At 59.5% G+C, this 27,782-nt stretch overlaps 1 protein-coding gene across 1 annotated transcript in view; it reads left to right on the top strand.

Moving 5' to 3' along the window:
- Positions 1-27,782, top strand: part of CACNA1A (calcium voltage-gated channel subunit alpha1 A) — a 287,057-nt gene that overhangs the window by 255,684 nt on the left and 3,591 nt on the right. The window contains exons 37-52 of the mRNA XM_029916601.1: positions 3,293-3,409; positions 3,753-3,818; positions 3,991-4,106; positions 5,504-5,654; positions 8,453-8,580; positions 10,790-10,886; positions 13,393-13,498; positions 22,016-22,123; positions 22,261-22,361; positions 23,256-23,365; positions 23,462-23,600; positions 23,717-23,830; positions 25,055-25,090; positions 26,052-26,238; positions 26,535-26,785; positions 27,586-27,779. Coding sequence (XP_029772461.1) covers positions 3,293-3,409; positions 3,753-3,818; positions 3,991-4,106; positions 5,504-5,654; positions 8,453-8,580; positions 10,790-10,886; positions 13,393-13,498; positions 22,016-22,123; positions 22,261-22,361; positions 23,256-23,365; positions 23,462-23,600; positions 23,717-23,830; positions 25,055-25,090; positions 26,052-26,238; positions 26,535-26,785; positions 27,586-27,779 — 2,021 coding nt within the window. The remainder of the gene's footprint in view (positions 1-3,292; positions 3,410-3,752; positions 3,819-3,990; positions 4,107-5,503; positions 5,655-8,452; positions 8,581-10,789; positions 10,887-13,392; positions 13,499-22,015; positions 22,124-22,260; positions 22,362-23,255; positions 23,366-23,461; positions 23,601-23,716; positions 23,831-25,054; positions 25,091-26,051; positions 26,239-26,534; positions 26,786-27,585; positions 27,780-27,782) is intronic.

Here is a 27,782-nt window from a genome sequence, read left to right as displayed (position 1 = left end):
TTATGAGCTAAAGAATGAGCAGTGTTAACAAGACCAAAGCGTGGGGGGAAGGGCCTTTGAGGCCCAGAACAGCACGTGCAAAGGCCCTGTGTCAAGAGGAATCACGCAGGGGCCAGGGTCTGCAAGTTAAGGGGGTGTGGCTGGAGCAGAGAGAGCCAAGGAAGGCTGACCCCGGGAACAGTGAAGAGGGCAGAAGGCAGTAAGCCCCTGGGGCCTAGTGGAAACCTGGGAGCATTTAGAGCAGGGCCAGTTTTGGAAGTGTGATTAGACAGGGTGGCCTAGGCTGTGAGGCAGTGGCCGGGCGGGGGAGGGGGGGTGCTGGGCCGGAAGTGGGCACCGGGAATCCCAGGGAGAGGGGACTGGCTGTCTGTGCACGGGCTACTCCGGGACCTGGGGATGGGGTGGGTCTGGGCTGGGGTAGAAAGGCACCTGGAGAGATCTGAGTCTGGCTTCAGCTGGGAGATAGAATTTAGAAAACGCCAGAAGGAACCCAATGGGGGGAGAGGACAGGCATAGAGCACAGCTATGGTGAGTTTGAAGTGTCTTTAAGAGCACCCCAGAGGAAGTTGGGGAGGCGGGCGCTTATGGGGCCTGGAGCCCAGAGGCAAAGTCCCCTCAGGTGGGGTCTGCCAGGGACAGGATTCTCTCTGGAGCCCTCAGGTGGCTGGTTCCTTTGTCCTTCTGAGCTCTCGCACCTCTGGGGACCACAAGCCTTCCAGGGCCTGCATCCCACCCCACCGCCCTTGAACCAGGAAGCACAGGGCAGGGTTGAAGGGCAGCACAGCCGCTCCTCCTGGGCCTGTGGACGGAAAGGTGGGAGCTGGGAAGAGGGCAGTCACCCGTTCTGGGAGCCCTTGAAGGACTCGATGCAGAACCAAGAAGAGATGGAGGGTGGGCGAGGGCAGATGAGTCCCTTCCCCCTGCCCTATCACCTGGACCTCTGTCATCTCCACCCCCCTACGTCCCCCATGTGTCTCCTCCCTCAGCTCCAAGAAGGCCAGCATGCTCTCTGCACGCGTCTCCCCGCGAGGCCCCCTTGCTTCTCCCGCATGGTGGCAGGCTCCTCCCCCCACCCCCCTCTGCCCCGGGTCCCAAGGCTGCTCCAGGGCCCGCCTGCTTCTGCATGATGGACAGCGTTCACATGTTATGACCCGCCCCATGAAGGGATGGCTTGTACTCTGGGGATGGCCGGGAAGGGCTGGGGACACCTGGGCCATCGGCTCCGTCCCCAGGTAGAGCTGGGTGGCCAGGCAAGGCTGGGAGTCAGGTCAGCGGGGCACAGGGAGTGACTCGGCTGAGCTGGGTTTGGGAGCTTATTTGAGGCCCCTGGGACATTCTCACGGTGGTTGGGCGCAGGATGGTCAAGGTAGGATCTCCCAGCCCCCGCCCCTATCCTAAGGGCCTAAGGGCCAACTGACGTGTCCCCAGATGCACCCTAGGCTTGGCCGGCAAATCCAGAGGCCTCTTGGCAGCCCCAGAAATTCTGTGGACCCCCATCCCTGCCTCTCGGCTCCCGGGCCGGAGCCAGTGCAAGACGCAGAGCTAGTCACTGGGAATCCCCCCAGGAGTCACCAAGCAGGATGCCCACAGACTTCATCGTCCAGACTTTTGAGAACCAAAGGACTGCTGTGATTGTCCGGGCAACCAAGGGGTCACCCCTGTGCCATTTATGGGGTGAGGGCTAGGCCAGCACCCATCTTGCTACATGGCCTGTGTCTACAGCTCCCCAAACCCCAGAGAGCAGATTCCAGTTAACACCCCTCTGCCTCCAACGCTGGTTGACTGACCAGCAAGATTTCCAAGTCCGCCCGAGGCTGGGCTCTCCAACTCCCAGTGGCCTCCGGCATCGACGCAGATGCCATACGCCAGGAAAGCAGGTGCCGTTTCTAGAACACGGGGACCCTGGCAACCTGGAGGGCTCGTGTGGCCTGTTTCGGCGGGGCCAGCCGCATCTGAGCCCCAACTAACTTATGCCAACCAGGAAGGTCCAGTCTTGCCGGAAAGCCAGATTTGGGAGAGAAGTCTGATTTTCAAACACTGGCAACTATGTTTAATCGCAACAAAACGGAAGCTGCTCAGGCCGAGCAAGATAGCTTCATCAGCCAGATTTGGTGCATTCGTGACTTTTAGCTTCCTGTCCCCCCACTGGCAACCCTGAGGCCCCAGCAGGCACTCCTGCCCCATCTCTGCCTGGTCTCTTCTTCGCTCCCCTCCCAGTTGGCTGCCCCCTTCCCGGGAAGCTCTCCCGGCTTGGGCGGGAGGAGGTAGAAGCAGTGAGGAGACAGGGTCCACCCAGGGGGGTCCTGGGGGCAGGGGCAGCCCCACGTCCAGCACCGGCCCCTCAGGGGGCCCGGGCTGTTTGCGAGCTCACCCACCCATGGGCGCTGCGTACTTCCTGCTTCCCGCAGGCCTGGTCCCGAGCTACTCCACCCAGCCCCAGAAGCTGAGAAGCCATCCCTGAGAGGGGGGAAAAGGGCCCCAAATGCATCTTCTCCGACTCAGCGGGCAGCGAGGACTCGCCCTGCAGCAGACCAGCCCCAGCTCCCTCCCGTCCTCCCCATTCCCGCTCGCCAAGGGGGTAAGAAAAGATGCTCTTCCGCTTCTCCGATTGGCTCGAGCCGCTGCTCCTCTTGGCCGTGGGGTGAGGTCAGGGCGGGCAGGAGCGGGTGGGCAGCTCGGCAGGGCAGGGCAGGGTGCCCGTTGAGTCCCACGACAGATGCATTTCTGGCCCGGAGCGTAACATGCCCTGGGACCCCGCACATGTCCGCCAGGCCTGAGCGTGCTGGCTAGCCCCCACCCCGCCCTGGTGTTTGTGCATCCGTACACGTGTGATGGATTCGGCAACTTGACCCGCTTGTGTCCTATTGTCTCAGTGCATTTGGTTGTTGGGAGAAACAAAAACCATCTCGATTTTTTTCCTGATTGGATGATTCGGATATATTTTCTTTTCCTTGTTCTTTTGTTATTTCTTCCCCACCCCGACCCCACCCGGTTCCCTTCTCTTCCTGCCTTTTTCTTTCCTTTTCCTTATTGCTGGTGGGGCTGGCTGGGTGGGTTTTTGCTTTTGAGTTGTCTTCCCCCCCCATTTACCTCCCCCTCTTCCCTAACTTTGTTCCTTTTTCGACGTTTTTTCCTCCGCACCATTGCATTAATAGTGCTTTCTCTCCCTCCTTATTTGGGGTCTGGCTCGCTTTTCCTGTTGGTTGGCTTCATGTAGGGGCCTCTGTGAGTGGTGACGGCTCTGAGCCCCTGGGGGTGGGTGAGTGGTCACCCTTTCTCTCCACCTCCCCAGAACAACTTCATCAACTTGAGCTTTCTCCGCCTCTTCCGAGCTGCCCGGCTCATCAAACTCCTCCGTCAGGGCTATACCATCCGAATTCTTCTCTGGACCTTTGTGCAGTCCTTCAAGGTGAGCCCTGCACGCCAGCCTAGGGCCTAGGAGATCATCCCCCCGCCCCTGCTCTGGCTGAGAGTGCAAATCCGGTGGAAACGCCTGTGTGGTGCACTTTGCTGAGAGTCTGTTTCTCTGGACTGCCTGCCCCTGGGGCAGCTGGAGAGCTCCGAGGGGAATGCCCCTGATGTCCTGCAGCCATGGCCTCAAAGAGGCCCATCGAGCCCTGGCATCTCTCTGGCACAGCTTGGGACCACCCAACCCCATGGGGCGGAGCACCGGGGACAAGGGAGGGAAACCGTGTGGATAAGAGAACCACCCCCACTCCGGCACTGTCCTTCATTGCCTTCCTTCCCACCAGGCCCTGCCCTATGTCTGTCTGCTGATTGCCATGCTTTTCTTTATCTACGCCATCATCGGGATGCAGGTGAGCGCCCACCCCTAATGTCCCCAGAGCCCTCTCTGGGAGGGCCACCGCCCTCAGGCAGAGGTGGGTCAGGGGAACCCTGTTTGGAGAGACAGCCGTGGGGATTGAGTGGGGTTTCCCTGGAGCCACTGAAGGCATGGCTACCCCTGGTCACCACGCTCCGGTTCCCCAGGTGTTTGGCAACATCGGCATCGACGTGGAGGATGAGGACAGTGATGAGGATGAGTTCCAAATCACTGAGCACAATAACTTCCGGACCTTCTTCCAGGCCCTTATGCTTCTGTTCAGGTGAGAGACCGGACATGCTTTTCACCCTCCTATTCTGGTGGGGGCGTGTCCTCTTCCCTCTCTTCCTGAAGGGGGCGTGTCCTCTTTCTCCTCTCCCCCTAGGGGGCGTGTCCTCTCTGTTCTCTACTGCTGGGGGCGTGTCCTCTTCTGTCCAGTGGGGCTTGGACTGGGCATGGGGGGCCAAGGGACACTGGCTAGGCTGAAGCTAAAAGCCCTGGGATTCAAGTGCAGAAGGTATTTTCAGACATTACCTCTCTGAATCCTGACCATCCTGTGAGGTGGGGATTCCTGGCAACCCCATCTGACAGGTGAGGAAATTGAGGCTTATGGATCCTGAGGCTTCAGTTTTACTCCTGGCTGCCCATTAGAATTCCTTCATTTGCTCATCGGAGATTTACTGAGCACCTACTGTGTGCCAGGCATTGCAGAAGGTACTGGCAGCAAAGCAGAAAGAGAGAGAGTCTCTGCCATCTGGATGCTTCTATTCCCATGCTTCTATTCCCATAATTAGCAATCAGGGAGCTAATGATGGAGAGTGCTAGAAGGGGACAAAAAAGGTTAAGAGGGAAGTGGAGGCACAAAAGAACAACTAATACCTAGAAAGGGCAAATTCATAGAGAAGAAACAGTGGACTAGACATTGCCAGGGGCTGCATGACTGGACTTTGGGGAGCTAATGTTTAAAGGGTACAAGTCTCCAGTTTGGGACGGATGAAAGATTCCAGAGGTGGGCACTGGTGACGGGTGCACACAGCATTGTGGCTGTGCTGAATGCCATTGAACTATACCCTTAAAACGTACCTAAAGTGATCAATTTTATATTATGTATATTTGGCTACAATAAAAAAATTTTAATTTAGCAACGACTAAAGGAACAGACTCTAGTAAGTCATGCCTCCCTGGAGGCAGGTGACACGTGAAAAAAATAGCTGAGGGAGGGAGCCGTGTGGCTATCTGAGGAAGGGCAATCCAGGCAGCAGGTAGAGCAAGTGCAAAGGCCCTGAGGCAGGAATCTGACTGTCATGTTGGGAGACAGCAAGGTTCCCAGTGTGCCTGGACCAGAGAGACGTAGCGGGGAGGTAGTAAGATGACGATTGCCTGGAGGGCCAGGAGCATTTAAAACATCCCTACATCCCCGGGCCCCACCCCAAATCAATTGAAACTGAGTCTGTGGGAGTGAGGCTTTGGCACCCTCATTGTTGAAAGGCTCCCCACGAACTTTAATGCACTGCCAAAGGATAAGAATCACCTCTCTTAGCTCCCAGAGAGAAAAGGTGATTTACCTTGGACTTGAACTCATGCCAGTCCAACTCCAGAGCCCAGTGCTCTGCCTCTCTGGAGGGTACTAGTGTCCAGGGCTGGGTGCCCAGGTCTCTGATGCCCCCTCTCTGTTCCCAGGAGTGCCACTGGGGAGGCCTGGCACAACATCATGCTCTCCTGCCTCAGCGGGAAGCCGTGCGATAAGAACTCTGGCATCCTGACTCCCGAGTGCGGCAATGAATTTGCCTATTTCTACTTCGTTTCCTTCATCTTCCTGTGCTCCTTTCTGGTGAGTCTGTGGATATGCGAGGGTGGGCTTCCTGACCTGGCTCCCGCGCAGGGGCATGGATTTCTCTAGAATACGGCTGTGTCTCAGGCTTGCTGCCTCCACAGCGTCTCTGAGCCAGCCAGGGGTTAGGTTAGCCGGGGCCTCTCGATGCCCCACTGTTGACACGTGGGCTGGCTCGCTCTCTGCTCTGCACACCGCAGGGTGTTTTGGAGTATCGTGCCTTCAGACACGGACAGTGTCCCCAGGCATAGAGGGGAAGGACAGAGCCTCCCCCACTAGAGCACTCCTGGGTTACACTGAGGGAAAAACTGGCAGCGCTGACAGCTGGTCCCTTGGCCGGTCTAGTTACGCAGGATCCTGGTTATGTTCTCCCCGCTCCCTGGAGCAGTCAGAGGAACAGAAATCATCTAGGTATTAGGGGTTTTAAGCAGAGGAGATTTAATGCAGGGGTGGGCTACACGGGGTTGAAAGAGAAATAGAAAACACTGAAGCCACCCAGTATTCCCAGCTGTGGGGAGGCCAGGACTGGGGAGTTAAAAGGAAAAGAGGGTGCACTGACCCAGCCCCACCACCCCGGCACCGCTGAGGGGGTCCCAGCACCAAGACTGTCTGCTACCCCTAGACCGTTGCAGACGGTGATGGTTTCCCATGGCTGCTGGTGAAAAAGGATCACAAACTGGGTGGCTTCACGCAGCAAAGATCTGTCCTCCGACAGAGGGAGGCTAAAACCCATCAAGGTGTCGGCAGGGCCCTGCTCCCTCCAAAGGCTCTGGGGGAGAGTCCTTCCCGGCCTCTCCCAGCCTCTGACAGCCCCAGGCATTCCTTGGCGTGTGGCCACATCCCTCCAGTCTCTGCCTCTGTCTTCACATGGCCTCTGTGTCCGGATTTCTCTCTTAGGGGGACAGCAGTCAGATGGGATCAAGGGCCTGCCCTGATCTTTATGACCTGTTCCTAATTTGATGACATCGCAAAAACTCTTTTCCCAAATAAGGTCACATGCACAGGTGCCAGGGGTTAGGATTTGAACCTGTCTTTTGAGGGGGACACAACACAACTCACAATTCAACCCGCGGTACAGCAAAAGGAGTCCCTTGGCCTGTCCTTCCCGGTCTGGTTTCCTGACCGTGGCTCCCACCGGCAGGAGACAAGCAGCCAGCTGCTGAGGGAGTGCAGGAGATGTGGTGTGCACACCCCGGCCCAACGCCAGCATCTGTCAGCAAAAGCCCAGCACCCTCTCGGTCTTCACACTGGTGGCCTCACACTGGGAGATTCGCAGCCTCTATCTCCAGAGGGTCCACTGTCCAGTTCCAGACTCCCAGAAGGGTCTGAAAGGGCAAGCCCAGCCTCTGGTCAAATGGCCACCGTTGTCCACGCAGCTACGGGTACATGTGGGGACAACATCTTCTAATACAGCCCATCTTGGAAGGGCAGGCCCCCGGGAGGACGTCTACACTTGACCAACACCCCCACAGGGACAGGGATTTCTTTTTTGTTCACCGCTCGATCCCCAGCACCTAGGACAGCGACATGCACACAGCAGGTGCTCAATCAGTATCATGAAAATGAGTTAAAAATTGAGTCACTGGAGTTAGGGACACCTAGGCTTATGAGTTATTTGGGAAGCACCTTCTATGTTTACATCTCAACATTTATTTGGTGCCTACTCCATGCCAGGCCAGATGCCAGGCACTGGGATACGATGGCAGAACACGGTTCTCTCAGTCGGCAGGTGATAGCAATATGGCCTGATGTGTGCTGTGACGAGGGAGATTCAGGCAAGGGAGGCCTGCAGGGATGGTGAGCAGGCTCCAGGACCCGTTTTAATCACATTGGTTGCAAGCAGCAGAAACTTAACGGCAGTAAGCAGCATACGCAGTTCATCGACTCAGTGTAACTGAAAGGTCCAGGCGAGGCCGGAGCCAGACAGACAGACCCCATCCTCTCTGCCCTTCTCCACACAGGCTCCAGACTTTCTCCTTGTGGAGGCAAAATGGCGACCCGAGTGTCAGCACAAATCCCAGGGAAGGCTCTCAGTGGCCACCTTGGGTCATGTGCCCCTCCCTAGCCAATCTCAGGCCTGGGTTACATGGCCACTGCCTGTGGAGCCATCAAGTGGGGATTGGCCACACCCAGCCAAAGCCTCTTAAGTATAAAGGAGGGAGTTCCCCAGATGCTGCTACCCATAGGGAGACAGATCGTGATGGTCACTAAAGGAGCAACATTTGCAAAGGCTTAGGGTCAAGATGTTGCAAGCCCTCCATGTGCTAAGGACTAGAAGAATATGTGGAAAGGTGCCACTGGATGCAGGTGGCGGCAGGAAAAGTCACCCATCCATCCGTCCATCCATCCACCCATCCATCCATCCATCCAAGAAACACTTGCTTACGGTGTGCTGGGGCTGGTATACAGCCCACAAGGAACACTCACTTTGGCCTCGTTGGGGGACAGGTGTGGGAAGATTTGGGGTCATGGCGGTCCCCTGGGGTTGGCCCCCATTTCACATAGCCTCTCCCCCTTCTCTCTCCAACTCTCTCTGTCTGTCATTTTTGGTCTTTGTCTCTTTGTATTTCCCTCCGTCTCCATCTTGGTCTCTCTCTGTTCCGTCTCCATATCCCCATCTGCTCCTGGGTACCCTGTGTATGTCTTTCATCTCTACCCCCTCCCATCATTCTCTTTCTCTGTCTCCCTTCCCCCACCTCACCTCTCTCCCTCCCGCTCTCTCTCTGGGCCCCTGTGTATGTGTGTTTGGGTGTGTCTCGCTCTCCCCCACTCCCTCTTGGTCCCCGGGGTCCCCACAGATGCTGAACCTCTTTGTCGCCGTCATCATGGACAACTTTGAGTACCTCACCCGAGATTCCTCCATCCTGGGCCCCCACCACCTGGATGAGTACGTGCGTGTCTGGGCCGAGTACGACCCCGCAGCGTGGTAAGGAGTCACCCAGGTCCTCCGTCCATATCGCCCGCCTTTCTCTGGCGCCAGAACACCCGAGGCTAGGCCAGGGCCAGACTTCGGCCCACTGGGTCCCTAGCGAGCTAGCTGGGATCTCAGAGGGGCCAGCCTGGAGGGAAGAGATGAGAATCAGTGCCCTCGCACACTGCAGGTGAACCGGTTGGGTACCACCCATGCCCAAGCGCCAGGCTTTCTGGGAGATGAGGGAAGGAGTCGAGCATTGAAGATTTTGAGAACTTTGCCTCCCTTGAATCTCCCCCGCCCCTCACTGAGAGGCCTCCGGATGATGAGGACCAGCAGGCCAGGCCCCAGGCAGGAAGCCAGAGGCCTCTCAGCCTCTGCTCTACTGGGAGCCACGGGAAAGGGGCCGGCCTGGCTCCCTTGGCAGATGCACTTGGCCGTGAGATCGGAATCGCGCTGGTCCAAGTGACCACACAAGGCCACGGCAGAAGACACAGCGCCTCCGTGGCCCTTGCATCTTCACGGTCACAAAGGGCACGAGCTCTCCTGCCCTTAGGCACCAGAGTGCTCCCTCCTGACTGACAGGTGGTGGCTGCAGAGGGTGTCCCCACCCGGTGCTGCGTGGAACAGCAGGAAGCCTGCGGGGCCCTCAGAGGAGCCATCCTGAACCTCCGAGCCCGCCAACCACTAATGGGGAGTCTAGTTCAGACTGGGCTTGGGGCCTGAGAAAGCGGTAGCGGAGCCCTCAGCAGCCTGGAGGGGAGGCCTCAGGAGGAAGGTGGGGAGGAGAGCCCTCTTTGCCCTTCCCGAAGCCCCAGACAAGCCCTCCGTGAGACCGAGAGCCTGGGGCGAGCTGCGGGGCTGGGGCTTGACATTTTGGCTGGTTCCTAACTCTTCCTCTTTTGATTTTAGGTCACAGCAGTTGGATGCTGTCCCCTTGTCCTCTATTCCATGCGCTCCCCCTCCCCCCAGTGTAGCATTTAGCTTGTGGAGAGAGAACCCTGGGGGAGGGTCCCCCCCCACTCGCCCCGAGCATTCGCACACCCCAACCGAGTCCCTCTGCCCCAGGGTCTGCGAGTGTCCGGGGACGGCTCAGGGACCTTCCCTCATGCCTTCTCCCCCCGCCCCTGCAAGCCGAGGCGCCCCCCGCCCCTGGCGTCATGGCCTCGCCGTGTGCGCAGGGAGCCAGCGAGAGCGCAGCCTCACCCCTGCCTCCACTAACCCCTGTCTTCTCCTTTCAGCGGTCGGATTCATTATAAGGATATGTACAGTTTATTGCGCGTGATATCTCCCCCTCTCGGCTTAGGCAAGAAATGTCCTCATAGGGTTGCTTGCAAGGTTTGATTTCCACTAAAACCTGCTAGCATCCATGGAATGAGTGTGGCTTGGGGTTCTTCAATATATATATTTCATATATATATATCTAAAAAACAGAGTCATCTCTCTCTCTTGCATTAAACTAGAAAATTCTTAGCCAACAGAATGCAGTCACGTAGACTCGGTGAAGCATGGGACATACCCCTTCAGCCATTTCTGCTTGCTCTTAGCTGAAGCTGCCCATCCCAGGGTCTCACTGGCACCCAAATCAGACACATCAGGGGGGTCAGAAGTGTGCACTGACCCCCCCCATCGCCTCCACTCTCTCCCCCCTCCCCCCTTCACCTCCCAAAGCCCCCAGCCCTCCTCCCGCTGCCCCGGTACCCCCCTCCCCATCTAGGCCCCCTCAGAGACCAGCCTCAGCCAATCTGAGAACTCTACCCAATTTTTAAAATAACACCGAGAGCCAAAGCGTTCAAAATGAGAAACACCCCTCCCCCTTTCCTCCACGCCCCGCCAGAACCGTAGCTCAGAGTCAAAACTGAATCTGACTTTTCTCTTTTCTCTCTCTCTCTCTCCCTGCTGGTGAGCAGTGAAATAATCTTTTTTTTTTTAATTCCCTTCTCTTCCATTTTTTTCTCCTGTTTTCCATTTGTTTGAAATACCTATTTTATTGTCCTCTGCATCTTTCTATTTTTTCGGCTCGTGTGGGTTTTTTTTGTTTGTTTGATTGGTTTGGTTTTGGTTTCTTTTTGGTTTGGCTCTTTGGGTTTTTCTCTTGGTTTGGTTCTTGCTTTTGTTTTTTTGTTTTGTTTTGTTTTGTTTTTCCTTTGGTTTCTTCCACTCCCCACCCACCCCCTTCCTTTGGTTCTCCGTTCCCACCCCGTTTTGTTTTCGGTGCTGCCAGGGGCCGCATGCCTTACCCGGACATGTATCAGATGCTGAGACACATGTCTCCGCCCCTGGGTCTGGGGAAGAAGTGCCCGGCCAGAGTGGCTTACAAGGTAGTCTACCCTTGCCGACCACTAGCGTCGGGCACTGGGAATTTTTCAGTGCTGACCAGGAACAACCAGCCGAGTTTCTTTTTCCGGAATTACTCTTCTTTTTTTCTTTTTCTTTTTTTTTCCCCCCTTTCCTCCTCGAGTTAATGGATCATGACCGTCCCTTTGACTCTAAGCAGCACACTGTGTCCGTCTTTTCTGATGAGTGTGTCTTGGTGTTTTGAGACTCCATTATGGCCGACACGCTGGGGGGAGGGGGAGGGGAGCCCCCGGTCCCCTTGCACCTGGTCCCCTGGGAACCAAATTGGACACAAACATGCTTCGGAGGGAACACCACCTCATCTCCTTTCTGCCCAACCAGAGCGGCCCCCCACACCCAAGGCCGGGGCAGGTGCCTCGCAGCAGGGGGCTTTGGCCCCAGCAAAGCGAGGCTCTGCTCCCCAACTTTTGTATCTTGAGCCCCCGGGTCCAGCGCCACCCCCGCCCCCAAGTACACCTGAAGCTGATCTCTGACCTAGGGCCTTGGGGGATTCGAGGCCTCCTGAGGAGTATCCGGAGCCTCTCCTCCCTCCACCCCTCCCTCCCCCCCAAAATTGCCCCCATCCCTATGCCACCCCTTCTCCCCTAGACACCCCAACATATGCCTCTCCATTGTTCCAGAGTGGGCAGGCAGGCCGCAGCTGGACCCCTGGACCGTGGCACCCTGATGCAGGCCATGCACGCTGCCTTGGCGGGGGCCTGGGGCGGGCAGGCACCATGGCCGATCGGGGGACAGTGCATGTTGGCTGAAGGAGCAAGGGTCCTGCCGCCAGGCGGCTGGGCCGGGCCATCCCCCTGGACCCCTGTCCTGGAATCTCCCTTGGCACCCAAGGACAGATGCTCTGTTCCCTCCAGCTCATCCACGAGAAGTTTAGGGATGACCTTTAAAATGGCCTACCCCCTCCCAGAAAACGGCCCCATCATTCCATTCTCCCATCCGCCCTGGCCCACCCTGTGTCCTTCTGTTAAGGCCATTCCTTCTTGTCCCGGTGGCCGCTTGTCCCGGTGGCCGTCTCATTGTGACCTCATTCCTCCCCCCCCCCTCCTGCCACCCCTCCTCCTCCTCCTCCTGCCACCCCCTCCCTCCTCCTTCCCAGTCAAGTTTGGAAAGAGGCTGCCCCACCTGCATCTCTGACAAGTGTCTCCTTGCACCGATCTCTCCTCTCCCTTTCCTGTGTCCCTTCTCTTGGTCTCCACTTGGCTTGTGCACGTGCACCTGTGTGTGTGTGTGTGTGTGTGTGTGTGTGTGTGTGTGTGTGTGTGAGAGAGAGAGAGAGAGAGAGAGCCCCCTTCGCTTTCTGGGCTCTGTGCAGGGCCACCGGGAGTCTATCTATCATTAAGGCACCTTTGTGCAAATCTGAAAAGGACACCCTTTCCACAGAACATGTTGTCTGTTGGAAAATTGTTGTCCACCCACATAAGAACAAGAAAATTCTGTTACCGACTCAGAAGTTGTCACTTAAATACACAAATCCATGGTTTTTAAGATGGTGAGCCCTTTGTGCAGTGCACAGCATGCACAGCAGCCCAGTCTGTGTGTGTTTCTGTGTCTACCACCTCCCTCCCTGCCCCCATCCCTCTCCTGTGTTCTGTTTTGGGTTTGCCATCCCTCTCCCCCTCTCCAGCTCTGTTTCCTGATGACATGTGTCTGAATCACCCCCGCCCCCGCCCCTACCCTCCCCCGTGAACACCTCACTCACCTTCAACCCCCATCTCCATGCCACCTGCGCCTGGGCTGGTGCCCACCAGTCCAGTATCCTCTCCTGCATCACCAAGCACTGGGGGGACAGAGCCCCTGCTTGGGACCCGGGGAGTCCTTCCTTCCGTGGGCCACGGGACTGCCCCCTCCCCTCCCCCCTGCCATCACACCGAGCCAAGACCCGGACATGTCCCTGAGATAACACTTCCCACGGAGCTATGAATGAGTCTCGAGATTCCGTCTGCACGCACGCCCCTGTCCGCCGCTCTGTGTGTCTCGACCTCCCTGCATGTCCGCGAGGGGCCGCCCCGTCAGCGGGGGGGCCGCTGCCTGCTGCTTCTCCAAGGAATGATGTGGTCTGTGCCCCTCTGGTCTGGTCTGGGCCGAGCAGGGGTGGGGGGCGGGGAGCCGGCGGCCCCCCCGGTGGCTATGGCCGTGGACCCCGGTGCCTGGCTGCTGCACGTGCTGCTGAGATCCGGCCTGCGCTCTTCTTCGGGGCCGGACGGAGCCGTCCAGGAGAACTCGGGGGCAGGGCGAGGAGGGGGCCAGGCGCAGCCGGAGATGCCACAGGGAAGAGCGGGGGCTCCTGGCGAAGCAGAGCCCTCCGCACGGGCCAGTGGGGCGCCGGGGACAGGTAGCCCGAGGGTGGGGTCACCTCAGCCACTGCCTCCAGAGTTCTTCCTGGGGCTCCCCCAGGTCGTGCGGGTTGTGGCTCACAGGGGCCGGCAGGGGTGCCCGGGAATGACTGCCCTCGCCTTTGGTTTTCTGTAGAGGCTCCTTCGCATGGATCTGCCCGTGGCCGATGACAACACCGTCCACTTCAACTCCACCCTCATGGCTCTGATCCGCACGGCCCTGGACATCAAGATCGCCAAGGGTAAGGGCAGGGGTGCAAGCAGGGAGGTGGGACGGGATGGAACTGGGGCCTGGGAGGGGGGAGACATGGGCGGCCAGGGATCCCGCTCCCCACCTGAAGCCGGAGGAGCCGCTGGCCCCCCTCGATCTTCACCCACTCCCCTGCTTGCTCGGGAAACATCTCATGCTCACTTCCGGTGCGCCGGTCACTGCCGGAAGTGAGCTGGGGTAGGGGGTGGGGGTGGGGAGACGTGGCAGCTAACCCTTCCAGAGGCTTCCCTGAGGAGGTTCTGAGGGACTGATGTTGACACGTGGGGAAAAAAGTGCCTCAGCAGGTGCAAAGGCCCTGGGGTAGGAGGCCACCCACGGCTATGTTGAACTGACTTGTCCTCTGTGCGAGGGCGGAGAGGGCTGCAGCATCCAAAGCAGAGGAGGGACATGACCTGACTCACCTTCAAACAGGCTCCCTCTGGCCACGGGGCAGAACTGACCGGGAGGAGGTCAGGGTGAAGGCCGCAGACATAAAAATAATCTCGAAGAATGCAGGAGGGCTGCCTAGACTCAAGGGATGGGGAGTGTTCAGATTATGGCTGTTTCCTGGGAGGTTGTCGATGTAGGGTGTGGAGGGAAGGAAGGAGTCAAGGCCACCCCCAGGGGTTAGAGCCAAAGCACCAGAAGGACAGAGCTGTCGTTGCTGAGACCAGGAAAAGGTGGGAGGGGCAGGTCTGGGGCGAAGGAATGGGCAAGAGGGTGGTGCCGGCCTGGAGACACAGGGGAGGCAGAGACCTGTCCAGCGGAGAAGGTTCTGAAGGAGGTGGGGTGATGCATCTTCCCAGCTGGGCTGAAGATAAAAAGTCAGGAAGCGTCAGATGCTGACAGATTTTAAGCCAGGAGATTGGACAAGGTCCCCAAGGAGAGAAGTGTGAACCAAGAGACCCCAAGGACAGCCCAGGGTCACTGCGGTGTTAGAGGTGACCGAGAAGGGGAGGCAAGCGAAGGCCAGGCAGCCCGGGCCCCTGGAGGGTGTCTCCAGCATATCAGGCCCCTCCCCCCAGCAACAGCCACGGAAGACAAGGACCAAGAGTGATCAGTGCATTCCGTGACCGCAGCTCCGGTGCAGGCATCAGGACTCCCCTGCCTGGAATGGGGTTTAGACGCCTGACACGAGACCGATGTGACTTAGCAGCTGACAGGACAGCAGGGCAGACAGAGAGGTGCAAGGGCCGCCAGGGAGAAGGAATGTGGGAAAGGGGGGCGGGCAGAGGGCTGACGGCATTGTCCGGCGGAGGGGTGGAAGTCAGGGAGGCCAAAGAGAGAGGTCAGGGCTCCACCTGCCGAAGCCACCGGGAGGTCAGCGGGAAGGAAGGCAATTTCAGGGACCCATGTTCTTTCGAAGGTCCCCAGGGGAGAAAGAGCCAAGGCCAGAGGGAGAATAGGTTGAGGGGAGACATCGTTAGAGCCGGGAAGCATGCTGGGAAGGCACAGAGAGCAGAAGGAGCCCCCAGGGATAGCAAGAAAGATCGGTGAGCAGCTCACACGTGCCAGCCAGCCCCGTGCACAGCAGCAGTCCGAGCGCCAGGACTGTCTCGTCATCATGGAGGCTGAAGCTGGTCCAGGTCCCAGCCGGAGGGGAGCGGGAGAAGAAGCACAGGGTGGGCGGCAGTGTTCTGGAAGTCGGATGAGATGGTCATGTTCTGTGGGCTCATCTTACCCACCTGCCCTGTCCTCGCTGTAAACCTGGGCAGGAGAGATCACCCTCTCTGAGCCACCGGCTGTGTATTAACTAGCTGCACCACGTAACAAATGGCCACAAATGGAATAGCTCAAAACACCTGCTTGTTAGCTCCCGGTTCTGTAGGTCAGAACGCAGGAGGGCTCAGCAGGGCTTCCTATTGAGGTCCCCCAGGGCCGAAATCAAGCTATTGGCCAGGCTGGGCTCTTCTCGGGAAGCTCTGGGGGGAATGTGCTTCCAAACTCATTCAGGCGGGAAATACGCTTCCAAACGCATTCAGGTGTTGGCAGAATTCAGTCCCTTGCGGCTGGAAGACTGAGGTTCTGTTTCACAGCCGGCATCTAGCCAGAGGTTGTGCTTAGCGCCCTGATCTTCCGTGTACTTCAAAGCTCTGACTTCTGCCACCAGCCAGAGAAAACACTCGGCTTTGCGATGTCTCACCTGATTAAGTCAGGCCCACCCAGATAAGTATCTCTGTACCTTACAGTCAGCTGACGTAGGACTTCTGTTACTTTTGCAGAGTTCTTTCACAACAGTTCCTAGACTAGCATTTGACTGAATGGCCAGAATCTTAGGGCAGGAGGCAGGGACAGCTTTAGCATTCTGCCTGCCACGGTTCCCTCACCTGTAAAATGGTCTCACAGTGCACCCGCTCTTGGTATGTGATGCCTTGGTGACCCAGCTGTTGTTTCTCTCCGGGGACCTGTTCAGGGGTCCCACAGGAACCCAAGACTCCGGTTCAGTAATTATTAGAAAGACTCCGAACTGAGAGGCAGTGTTTGACTCACGGTTACAGTTTATTTCTGCAGAAGGATACAGGTTAAAATCTTCAAAGGAGAAGGGCCTCTGGGCGACTCAGTCGGTTAAGCGTCCGACTCTTGATCTCGACTCAGGTCATGATCTCGAGATTTGTGGGCTTGACTCCCACGTTGGGCTCTGTGCTGACAGGGTGGAGGCTGCTTGGGATTCTCTCTCTCTCTCTCTCTCTCTGCCCTTCCCCCAATGCTCTCTCTCTCTCTCAAAATAAATAAATAAGCCTTAAAAATATTTTATTTTAAAAAATATGCAAAGGAGAGGGTACCTGGGTGGCTCAGTCGGTTCAATGGCTGGCTCTTGATTTCAGCTCAGGGCATGATCTCACGGTTCATGGCTTTGAGCCCCGCGTCGGGCTCTGTGCTGACAGCTCGGAGCCTGGAGCCTGCTTCAGATTCTGTGTCTCCCTCTCTCTCTGCCCCTCCCCAGCTCACGCTATCTCTCTCTCTCAAAAATAAAATATTTTTTTAAATTTTAAACAAATAAATAAGTAAATAAATAAAGTATGCAAAGGAGAGGCCCATGGGTCAGAGTCCCCTGCTAGTGAGGTCACGCGGGCAGCACCCGGAAGTCGGCTCCTGGTCTCCCCACCACGGCAGCCTCCCCAGCGGGGGTGAGCAGGGTGTGCCTCGGGGGTCGGCCGTAGAGGCCGGCCTCACCTGACTTAGACTCCAGCCGCTCCAGACATCACATTAATGGTGTCACATGGCCCAGGCGACCCCCCCCCATAAATCACATGTTAGAATAAACTGTCTTGTGTGAGGCCCTCAGATAAACAAAGATTTTTATCACGCGGACCCTCTAGGGCCTTGGACTTGACCTCCCGGGAGGCACCAGAGACCAGTCCTTTGTTTTGCAATGTGCTGAGCTATCCTTTACCGCGAGGACACCTTCTGTGGGACCCCAGTAAGGCCAGTCGTTGTGACACCTGTCAGATTTCCCATGTGGGGATCTCCGGGCCTCCTGGGGACGTGCCTGAGTTTGGCTGTCACTGCTGTCACTCCGTTCCCGGGGGGTGATGCCCCCAACATCTCTGAGCCAAGGGTCTCTCTTGGTCCTGACTTTGCCAAGGGCACCAGGCCCTCCCAGAGTTCCACAGGGAATAGCCGAGCCAGTCTCTGGGGTTAAGGAAGGTCAGCTGAGCGCTTGGGGACAGCACTTACAGCAGTGATGACAGTCACAGCCATCGGGGCTGACTTGAGAACCTTCTTCAGGTTCTCCAAAAACTGGGAGCACATTCCTAGCTAGATGCTTGGGAGAGGGGACGCCAGTCCCCCTGCTCACTTATGTGTCCCCTGTGTCTGTGCCCCTCCCTCCTCTGTCTGTCTGTCTGTCCCCCCACCTCACCCCTCTGCTTTTCTCCTACCCCAGGAACACTGCATCCTCTCTCCAAGTTTCTTTCTGTTCTTGTGTCTGAACTGCTGAATCCTCCCTCCGAGGGACTCAGTCTGTGCCCCTCATTGCCCCCCGCCCTCCAGCTCCCCCCACACCCCCCTACCCCCCGCCCCCTCCCGCAGCCAGATGACAAGGGCAGAAACCCAGTTCCCAGATCAAAGCCCCCAGCCACCCACCAACACTCTGACTTCCACTGAGCAGAAAGCAAGAGCTTTATTTTTTTAATGTGTATTTGTTTTGAAAGAGAGAGTGCAGGGGAAGGGGAGGGGTGGAGAGAGAGAGAGGGACAGAGAATCCCAACCAAGCTCTGTACTGACAGCGTGGACGTGGGGCTCGAACCCACGAACTGGGAGATCACGACCTGATCATAACCTGGAATTCAGAGTCAGACGCTGAACTGCCCGAGCCCCCAGGCGCCCAGCGAAAGCGCTAAACACAGAGCCGCTCGGGCACTGCCCGCCCGGACACTAGGGGGAGGGGACCCATGCGCTGCCCGCCCGGACACTGGGGGGAGGGGACCCGTGCGCTGCCCGCCCGGACACTGGGGGTGGGGGGAGGGGGTGCGTGGAGAAGAGAAGAGAAGCCCAGAGCCGACTGGCACCCACCCTCTCTGCTGCCTGGCGCCCCTCACGCCCGGCTGGTCATCTGCCCTGTTGCAGGTGACCTCAGTCTCTCGAGCCAGGGACACCTTCCGCCATCATCTTAGAAGGGACCACAGTCCCGGCTAAGCCCCCCCAGGGCCAGCCAGACACTTATTCAGGACTCCGCGTGGCTGACCAGCCCAAGGTCACCATCCCAGACTCCTAGGTCACCTCCTAGGAACTAACGGGCTTTGCCTGGCCTGCCCCAGAGAGGGTGGCCTCCTGGCCTCCTGTGATCTGCCTGAAACTGATGGCCATGTTGGCATTCATGGAGTGCCTGCTGTGTCCCCAGCCCTGTCCCTGGCATGTGGGACGCAGCAGTGACAGACAGACGAACCTCGGCCCTCGTGAGGCTGCAGGGGACCAAGCACAGTAAACAAGCCGGTGGGTTGTGTGTTGGAAGGTGAGAAATCTGGAAAGGATGGAGCAGGATCGGCACCAGGGACGGTGGCCGGGGACTCCGGTCGGGCTGGGGGGTTAAAGCCTAAGTTGGTGGTTTCTCACCCAGGGGCCGTCCTGCCCCCACGGGACGTCGGCGGTGTCTGGAGAGGTTTTCCGTTGGCGCGCCTGGGAGTGGGCTGGTGCTGGTGGCATCTGGGGCCTCGAGACCAGGGACAGACTCTCTGTGATGGGGGAGGGGAGCACCCTCGGGCAGTGCACTCTGGGTCACACCTGGTTTGGGGGTGACTGCTGCCTGCGTGCCGGAGGACCTGCTGGTCCTGGGGGCCCCCATGGTAGTAAGCCTGTACCTGGAGGAGGAATGAGCCCTCAGGGAACCCCAGGACCTCTGCGGGCGGCCACCTTGACATCCCCTCAGCATTTGCCCTTCGTTTAAATGTGAGTGACAATCCTGAATGTGACACTTGCGGTGAATTGAAGGTGGTGGTTCTCCGCCAGGGGCAGACCTGTCCCCCAGGGGACTCTTGGCAATGTCTGGGGACAGTTTGGTTGTCAGGACTTGGGGAAGGAGGTGCTACTAGTAACCGGTGTGTGGAGGCCAGGGACCTTGCTCAGTGCATGGGGCGACCCCAAAACCAGAACGACCGGGCCCCAAGTGTCCACAGGGCTAACCCTGCCCATACCCCCTTACCCACGTCAGACGCCAACAGTGGTGTCGTAGTCTGCTCCGCTGCGTGACCGAGCGCCAGGGGCTGGGCAGCTTAAGCAGCAGACATTTCTTCTCGCACGGTCTGCAGAGGTTCAAGATCAAGGTTCCAGCAGGAGTGGTTCCTAGTGGGGCCTTTCTCCTGGGCTTGCAGACGCCCACCTTCTTGCTCACGGGCCAGTTCTGCTGTGCCTGTGGTCCCCTGATCTCTCTTTCCCTTTTTTTTTTTAGATGTTTTATGTATTTTTGAGAGCGAGAGAGAGCACGAGCAGGGGAGGGGGGCAGAGGGGGGGATCCAAAGCAGGCTCCAGGCTCTGAGCTGTCAGCACAGAGCCCGACATGGGGCTCGAACTCACAAACTGTGAGATCATGACCTGAGCTAAAGTCGGACACTCAACCAACTGAGCCACCCAGGCACCCTTCTCTCTCCCTTCTTATAGGGACATCAGTGCTGTTGGATCAGAGAGGACCCTATGACCTCATGTAACTTTAAGTACCTCCTGAAAGGTCCTATCTGCAAATGCAGTTACACTAGAGATTGGGGCTCCAACATGATTTGGGGGGGGACACATTTCAGTCCTTAATGACAGGTGTCTTCCTTTTCTTCACGAGAAATGGGAAACATATAAGCTATAAAGAGAAAGTGACTTTTAATAACAAATGTCATGTTCTCTTCTTTCCCTCCCTGGGTCTCTGGGGAAGAGCCACAGAGGCCTGATAAGGTTAGTGGCTCTTGGGTCTTGAGAGTCTGACACGGGATTGTCCCAAGGGTCTCAAGGGTCTCCCACAGTAGTCCTGATCTCCCAAGCGGAGTCCTGGCCCACTCATCAGCCCCACCCCCACGCAACTTGGCCCCGGTGACCACAGCCCCCTGCAACACCAAAGGTGTAAAGAAAGACGGCCGTTCGCCCTCTAGTGGTCGAGATGGGGAATGACATCATGAGGTGATGTGTAGGAAGAAGAGAAACGGAAGGGCATCAAAGGGCATGGGGGAGGGCTGTGGTAGGCGGGGAGACCAGCTAGAAGGCTTGTTTCATAAAGGGGTTGGGCAGGGACCTGAAAGAGGTAAGGGAGGGAGCCACGTGGATATTTGCAGAAAGAACGATCCTGACAAAGGAAATGGGCTGTGCAAAGGCCCCGAGGCAGGACCGTGCCTGGTATGTTTGAGGAACAGTGCGATCGGTGTGTCTGGAGCAGAGTGAGCAACGGCAGAAGTAGAGGAAAAGAAGGGAGATCGCGCAGGGCCTTGTGGGCTCATGGGGAGCCGTGGGCAGGCGGGAGAGCTTGCCCGCGACTGACTGGGCTCTTCACTGGCGCCCTCTGGTGGTGGAGGGAGGCGGCCGTGGAGGCCTGAGAGGAGGCCATCGCCTCAAAGGTTCGCGCTCCAGAACAGGTACCCAGCTTTACCTGTGCGTTAACCAAAAGGCCCTTAGGGAAGGTTTTTCCCGAAATAAAGACATCTGTTTCCAGGGTCACATGGGAGAAGATGCGTGAAAGCTCCACAGGGTGCCTGGCAAAGGTCTGCGCTTGGACCCACGTCTGCTGATGGGAAGGGGCAGCCCGAGGGTGGGCGGGGGAGGTGGAGGCGCCGGGAGGGAAAGGCAGAGAGGCAGACAGAGGCGAGGAGAGGCTGACCTGGGGCTGAGGCGAAGCGGGATGTTGGGGCTACCCAGGCAGCCCTTTTGCCAGGCAAGGCGGGGGAGGGTCCCCCACAGCTGCTGGGCCTCCCCGCACAATCCAGCAAATACAAGGTCAATATTTGGCCCAGCAGGGGGCCTTCTGGCCCTTGCTCTCGCTCTGTCATTTTCGTGGCTTCGTCACTGCTGGTAAAAGTTTGGAACGGTGCCCTTGTGCCCGGGGGGGGGGGGGGGGGGGGGGGGGGGGGGGGGGGGGGGGGGGGGGGGGGGGGGGGGGGGGGGGGGGGGGCTCTGAAACAGAAGTGGGGCCAGCTTGGCGTATCAGTCAAGATGGAGTAGGACGTGCTGCTTCTGGAACACAGATTCACTTCCCGTTCCTGCCATGTGTCCTTCCGGGGGTTGCCGGGGGGTTCCATTCATCAGTCGCTTAGGCACCAGGCCCAAGGGAGCAGCCACTATCCCTAATACCACCAGCCACCGAGACAGAGGGAAGATGAACTCCAGAGGGTCCCTCACTGGCCATTAAATGCTCTGGCCCAAAAGAGACAGCGCAGGGTGCTCACAGTTCATTGGCCAAGAACTCATCACGTGGCTTCTGGCCAATCACAGGGGCCAGGAAGAGTCGTTCTCCCCTGCGCTCAGCCGGGAGGGGCCCGGGAATCCCTGGCAGGGACTTAGTAGCCAGCGAGGGACCAAAGATCAGGTGCAGGGCCTTGATTGAAGGACAAATGCCTTCCATCAGGGCTGCTCTGGGACATCCCAGCCTTTCTGGGGCTTACCCCAGACCCCGTCCCAGACCCATGGGTTGTTGTGGTAATATCCTCTGGCATAGACTGCCCTTCCACACATATTAATTACTTTGATCTTCAGACAATTTGGTGAGGTGGGTCCTATTGCTATCGTCCTGTTTCACAGATGGGAAAACTGAGGCACTAAGTCGCACAGTTGGTGAATGGCAGGCAGGTGGGCACCTGGGCCACTTGGCCCCTCTTGGTGCCCACTGCCGCCCACCCAGCCGCTCCACGGCCCCGGCTATGCCAACAACCAAAGCCCACGTGGCCATTCCTCCACTGGGACGGGCCCACAGGGAACTGGTGACCCTGAGAACCGGGACTCTAGGGCCTGAGCCTGCAGGAGTTGCTGGCTTCTCAGCTGCCCCGGAGGCCAGCCGACACGCGGGCAGGCATTCAGGGCCTCTCTGCTGCTCACACCACAGGAGGAGCTGACAAACAGCAGATGGACGCTGAGCTGCGGAAGGAGATGATGGCCATCTGGCCCAACCTGTCCCAGAAGACCCTGGACCTGCTGGTCACCCCACACAAGTGTAAGAGCCATGCCTAGCCCGGCCTGGGGCTCTGGTCCGCCAGGACAGGAGGGGCGGGGGAGAGGAGGCAGGTGCAGGGGCCAGGCTGGTGCCCACGGGGCCCCCACCCACGGCGAGCTCGCCCTGTGCCCCCCCAGCCACAGACCTGACAGTGGGGAAGATCTACGCAGCCATGATGATTATGGAATACTACCGGCAGAGCAAAGCCAAGAAGCTGCAGGCCCTGCGGGAGGAGCAGGTACGGCCCCGGGCCCTGGCGCCCTCCCCTCCGGTGCCCGGTGCCCTGCGGGAGCCATGGTAACAGAGCAGAACAGCCAGGTGTAGTCGGGACCCAGGCCAGGTCACTGGACAGAGGGCTGCGCCGAGGAGGAGGCCTGCATGAATTCATCTGCTCCACCAACACTTACTGGGCACCTGCTGTGTGCCGGGCACTGTTCTCGGCACCAGGGGTGCAGCTGGAGCCAAACAGATGAGAAGCCCTGTGGAGGGGACATTCTAGTAATAAATGACTAACATGGCAGAAAACAGGGCTTTGAGTTTGGAGAACAGCGGTGAGGTCACTGTGGCAGACCACAGTGAGCCAGGGTGGAGACGAGGGTGGGGAGGTGACAGGGCAGACTACAGAGAGCCTTGGGGGCCCTGGGGACAATTTTGAATTTTGCTGTGGGTCAGATTGGAGTCACCATGGCCCATCATTGGAGGTGGGAAGTAACCTCACTCAGATGGTCACGGGCGCCCTCTGGTGGCCATAGCTGGTAAGGGCTGGAGCAGGGGGACCCCGGGGGGAGGAGGTGAATCTCGGGGTCCAGGCAGATGATGGGGCTAGACCTGGGTGAGAAGTGGTCCTGTTCTGCATGGATTTGCAAAGAGGAGTCTAGTGGACTTGCTGATGGATTTAACGTGTGTGTGTGTGTGTGTGTGTGTGTGTGTGTGTGTGTGTTGGAGGTGTCAAGAATCACTTCTGGCATTTTGCTGGGGGCGGGGGCGGGGAACGTGGAGCCTTCTCTGCACAGCCTCCCCACTTTCTGCTGCAGCTTTGGCCAGAGCCTGAGTCTTCGAACACCCTCCCCAACGCCCATCCGCCCCGCCCCCCTCCACCCTGCGCACACACGATACCCCTCTCTCTCTCCAGAACCGGACACCACTCATGTTCCAGCGCATGGAGCCACCGTCTCCAACCCAGGAGGGGGGGCCTGGCCAGAACGCCCTCCCGTCCTCCCAGCTGGACCCAGGAGGAGGCCTGTGAGTGTGGCTCTGGCCAGGAGACGGGGATGAAAGGGCAGGGGGGCGCCATTCCCCGGGGGTAGGCCACCACCCTGGCCTCTGTCCCCCACACAGGTTGGCTCATGAAAGCGGCATCAAGGAGAGCCCGTCCTGGGTGACCCAGCGAGCCCAGGAGATGTTCCAGAAGACGGGGACGTGGAGCCCGGAGCGGGGGCCTCCCACCGACATGCCCAACAGCCAGCCCAACTCCCAGGTGCCGCTGTTCCCCCCCACCCAGCCCCTCACCAGGCCCAGAGAGTACAGGAGGGAGGGGTCTCGGGTCCCGGTGTCAGTCCCCGGACTCACCCGGCCTCGTCCTGTACCCTGCAGTCCGTGGAGATGCGAGAGATGGGCAGAGATGGTTACTCAGACACTGAGCACTACCTCCCCATGGAAGGTCAGGCCCGGGCTGCCTCGATGCCCCGCCTCCCCGCGGAGAACCAGGTGAGGGCTTTCACCCAGCCCCCTGGGGTGCCGCGGCCCCTCCCTCCCCACACAGCCTAGGGTGTGCCTTCCCTCTGGGACCCAGGCTTGACAGAGCCGCCCACACCCTCAGCCCCCACCTGGGGGCCTGGCCCGGAGCTCCTCCCCGGTGGAGAGCAGAGGGGAAGGGACTCCCCTGGGGCAGGGGACGGTCCTCTGGGGGTGTGGAAGGGGCGTGGGCCGTGACAGGTCAGGGCCAGGTAAGATCTGCAGTCCAGAGAGCGCGCACGCGTGCACACACACACACGGGCACGTGTGCTCAGAGGAACGCACACCCGTGCACACGCAGGTCTGCTCTGGGGAACTTGGCAGGCCCTGGGACTGGTCACAGAGTCGGGGGTGGCGCAGGGGTGCCGCTGGGGTTTGTATTTCCTGTCTGGTCGGTGTGGGGCCGGCGGGGAGGGACAGGGGCGGATGTCTGATGTGTGTCTGTGTATGGCTGCTTTGCCCACAGCTGCAGCACCCACCTGTTTAGTGGGAGGGGAGGGGGGTGGGGCGTGAGCCCACTGCCCCAGGCTCGCGGGGACAGGGGGACCAGAGCCAGAAGCATGGCTGGCTGCCCGCCCGGCCCAAAGGGCAGGGTGGCGTGTCTGGCTGCAGCCGGCTTCCCGTGTGCTGTGCCGTTGTCTGCACGGGGTGGAAGGCTGTGCTGGGCCTGGGTAGCTCAGGGGCCTGGGGACTCGCGTGGGGGCACCCAGCTGCATGTGGCTGCCCAGCCTCGTCCTGCCAGCACCCCCACACTCGTCCACACCCCCAGGACTGACATGCTGGGCCCCGAGAGAGGGCTGGGACTGGACGGCTGACAGCCACCCCCTCCCCAAGCTTTTGAGTGTCAGCGGGAACAAGGAAGGGCTGTAGCGCATTGCATGAGGCGGAGCCCGGGCCAGGGGCCTGCGGTCACGCCACCCCATCTGTCGGTCTCGTGCCTCTGCCATCTGTCTGTCTGCGGTGTCTCCTGTCTGTCTCCTCTGAGCCCGTGGGAGGCTGGCCAGCGGGGCCTGGAGTCCCCCACGCACCAGGGACTTTAATGCCTCTTCCTCCGCCCCACCCCCATCCCGGCCGCCCTGGCTCCTCCTCCTGACCCTGGAGTCTCCGTGTACCCCCCTCTCACTCTCCCTCTTGGCTTTTATATTTATTTTCTTCTTTCTGTTTTTCTGTGTGCACCATCCCGTGGGGCTGTGACAGAGGAGAAGGGGCCGGCCACGTGGGAATAACCTCAGTGTATGTACCGCGCCGCCCGCCTCCCAGCTGGGCTCCGGCCCCCTCTTCCCGCCCACCCCCCCTCGTGGGAGTCCCGTCATCTCCCCTGTCCTCAGACCCACCCCCCTTTCTTTGCAGACTGCAACCCCCCCATCCCGTGAAGCCTCATCCTTGTGTGTTGTGTCTTCTGTGTGCTGGGCCCGGGGGCCCTGCCCTCCACCCTTCCCCCATCCCTCCCTTCTCCTCCAAGCCCCCCCTGGAGCTGGGAGGTGCCGTCTTTCCGAGAAGCCTCACCTGCAGCCCCACCTGGCCCCCTTTTTCTCCGAGGCTGATTCCCCAGACGCCACCCCTGACCCTCTGGTGCTGAAGACCTAGGTCCCTTAAAACCACCGCCTCGGGCTGAGCCACTGGCCACTCAACCCGGCTGGCAGCAGGTGCCACGGTCCTCCTCCCCTCTCCCAGCTGCAGAGAACCAGGCCCCTCTCTAGGGTTTGACCCCTGGGGGTGCACTACGCACAGGCTCCCAGGTTGCAGGCCAAGAGGAAGAGGCCGTCTCCTAGGGCCTCAGATGCCAGGGCAGCCCGTCAAGGGCTCCCTACAAGAGCGGGCAGGCAGGAAAACCCAGCCCCTAGCCCGGGGAGGACAGTGAGGCCGCAGTGAGCGTGGGGCAGTGCTCCCTGGTGCCCGGGGCTTCTTGGTGATACTCAGGATGGGGGAAACCCTCCCCTTCGGCGAGCCTGCCTACCCCGGGCTGGGGGTACCTCCCAGAGGTGGATCAGATGGGGCCTCGCGGCCAGAACCCAGGATGGGCCTGGGAGGAGGCACAAGGGTCCTGGGACCCTGGTGGATCAGAAGCCGAGTCCCACAGCCCTCCGGGATTCTGCCCAGGACAGTCACACCCCGTCACCGAGGGCCAGGGGGCGGGACAGACCAGGACGGCCGCTGACCCCGGCCCACTGGCCTGTCCGCCCCCCCCCCCCAGACCATCTCAGATAGCAGCCCCATGAAGCGCTCGGCCTCTGTGCTGGGCCCCAAGGCCCGGCGCCTGGACGACTACTCTCTGGAGAGGGTGCCACCAGAAGACACCCAGCGCCACCACCAGCGGCGACGAGACCGAGGCCACCGAGCCTCTGAACGCTCCCTGGGCCGCTGCACGGACGTGGACACAGGTGGGCCAGGGACTGGAGGCCCCATAGGAGACGGAGGGTGCGGGGGTATGAGGCAGAGGAGCGTAAACACTGAGGGAGGGCTGAACAAGGGGCAGGACTCTCGGGGAACAGGGCCAAGGGGCCGGGGTTGGGCCAGCGGCTGCTCGGAACCTGGGGGCCAGACCCCTGCTGCTCTGCAGGCCCTCCTTGGTCCGGGAGAAGGTCCCCCTCTCTCTAGACCTGAGGAGGCCTCCTGTGTGTCACCCACTGCTCCTTCATGGCCGTCTGTTTGTCTGAACCCCCCCTACATGGCCCAGGCTTGGGGACCGACCTAAGCATGACCACCCAGTCCGGGGACCTGCCATCTAAGGAGCGGGACCAGGAGCGGGGCCGGCCCAAGGACCGGAAACATCGGCAGCACCATCACCACCACCACCACCACCACCCCCCACCCCTGGACAAGGAGCGCTATGCCCAGGAGCGGCCTGACCATGGCCGGGCTCGGGCCCGGGACCAGCGCTGGTCCCGCTCACCCAGTGAGGGCCGTGATCACATGGTACACCGGCAGGTGGGTGCGGCACCGGGGCATCCCGGTGGGAGCCTGTTGGGATGGGGAGGGGGGAGGGGGAGGGGGCACACCAGACAGCTACTGGAGGCAGGGTCTCCCTTCCCCAACTGTGACCTCTGACCCTGCCCACCACTGGGGACCCCAAGCCCCAGGGGGAAGCTGGGCAGGGGTAGCTGCTGCCCCCAGCCACTCGGGCTCCCCACTCTGCCCCCCCTCCAGTCCCCCTGCCCGCCTGCCACCCCCTCCCCTGCCCCGCAGCTGCTTCCTCTTTGGTTGTGGATCACCGTTTGAGTTTCTGGCCAGCGTGGTCCTTACGACTCATGCCCCCTGCTGGCTGCCTGCTGCCTTGCGCTTTCTTTTAACCCGGCTTCCGTTTTTGTTTCGATTATGATTTCTGTCCTCTGGACGCCTGTGAGTAATTCTTGAAACTTCTGCTATTTAACCCCGAAACTTACAAAACTCCATTTCTCATTTCTCTTTTCACTTTGTTGTGTTGGTTTTCGACTTCCCCCTCCCTCCTTGTCTGTCTCTCCTCCTCTCCCTTCCCCCCTCCTTCTCCCCCTCTCCTCACCTCCTCCACCCCCTCCTCCTTCTCCTTCTCCTCCCTGTGGCTGTTGCTTTTCTCCTTTTTTTCCATTCAAACGTCCTGTGCCCCCCCTCCCCTCTCCTCCTCCCCGCCCCTCTGGTTTTCCTTTGCCCCCTCCCTCTCTCCCTCCCGTCCTCTGTGTCTCCTCCCTCTCCTTCTGGTTGATTTTGTTGTATCTTTTTTTTTGATTTCCTTTGTTTCAATTTTCGTGTAGGGCAGTAGTTCCGTAAGTGGAAGCCCAGCCCCCTCAACATCTGGTACCAGCACTCCGCGGCGGGGACGCCGCCAGCTCCCCCAGACCCCCTCCACCCCCCGGCCACACGTGTCCTATTCCCCCGTGATCCGTAAGGCCGGCGGCTCGGGGCCCCTGCAGCAGCAGCAGCAGCAGCAGCAGCAGCAGCCGGCGCGGCC

This window comes from Suricata suricatta, chromosome 12 (assembly GCF_006229205.1).
Source record: "Suricata suricatta isolate VVHF042 chromosome 12, meerkat_22Aug2017_6uvM2_HiC, whole genome shotgun sequence".
Lineage (NCBI taxonomy): Eukaryota > Metazoa > Chordata > Mammalia > Carnivora > Herpestidae > Suricata > Suricata suricatta.
Note: the sequence above shows the minus strand (reverse complement) of the source record. Positions and strands in the feature narration are given on the sequence as shown.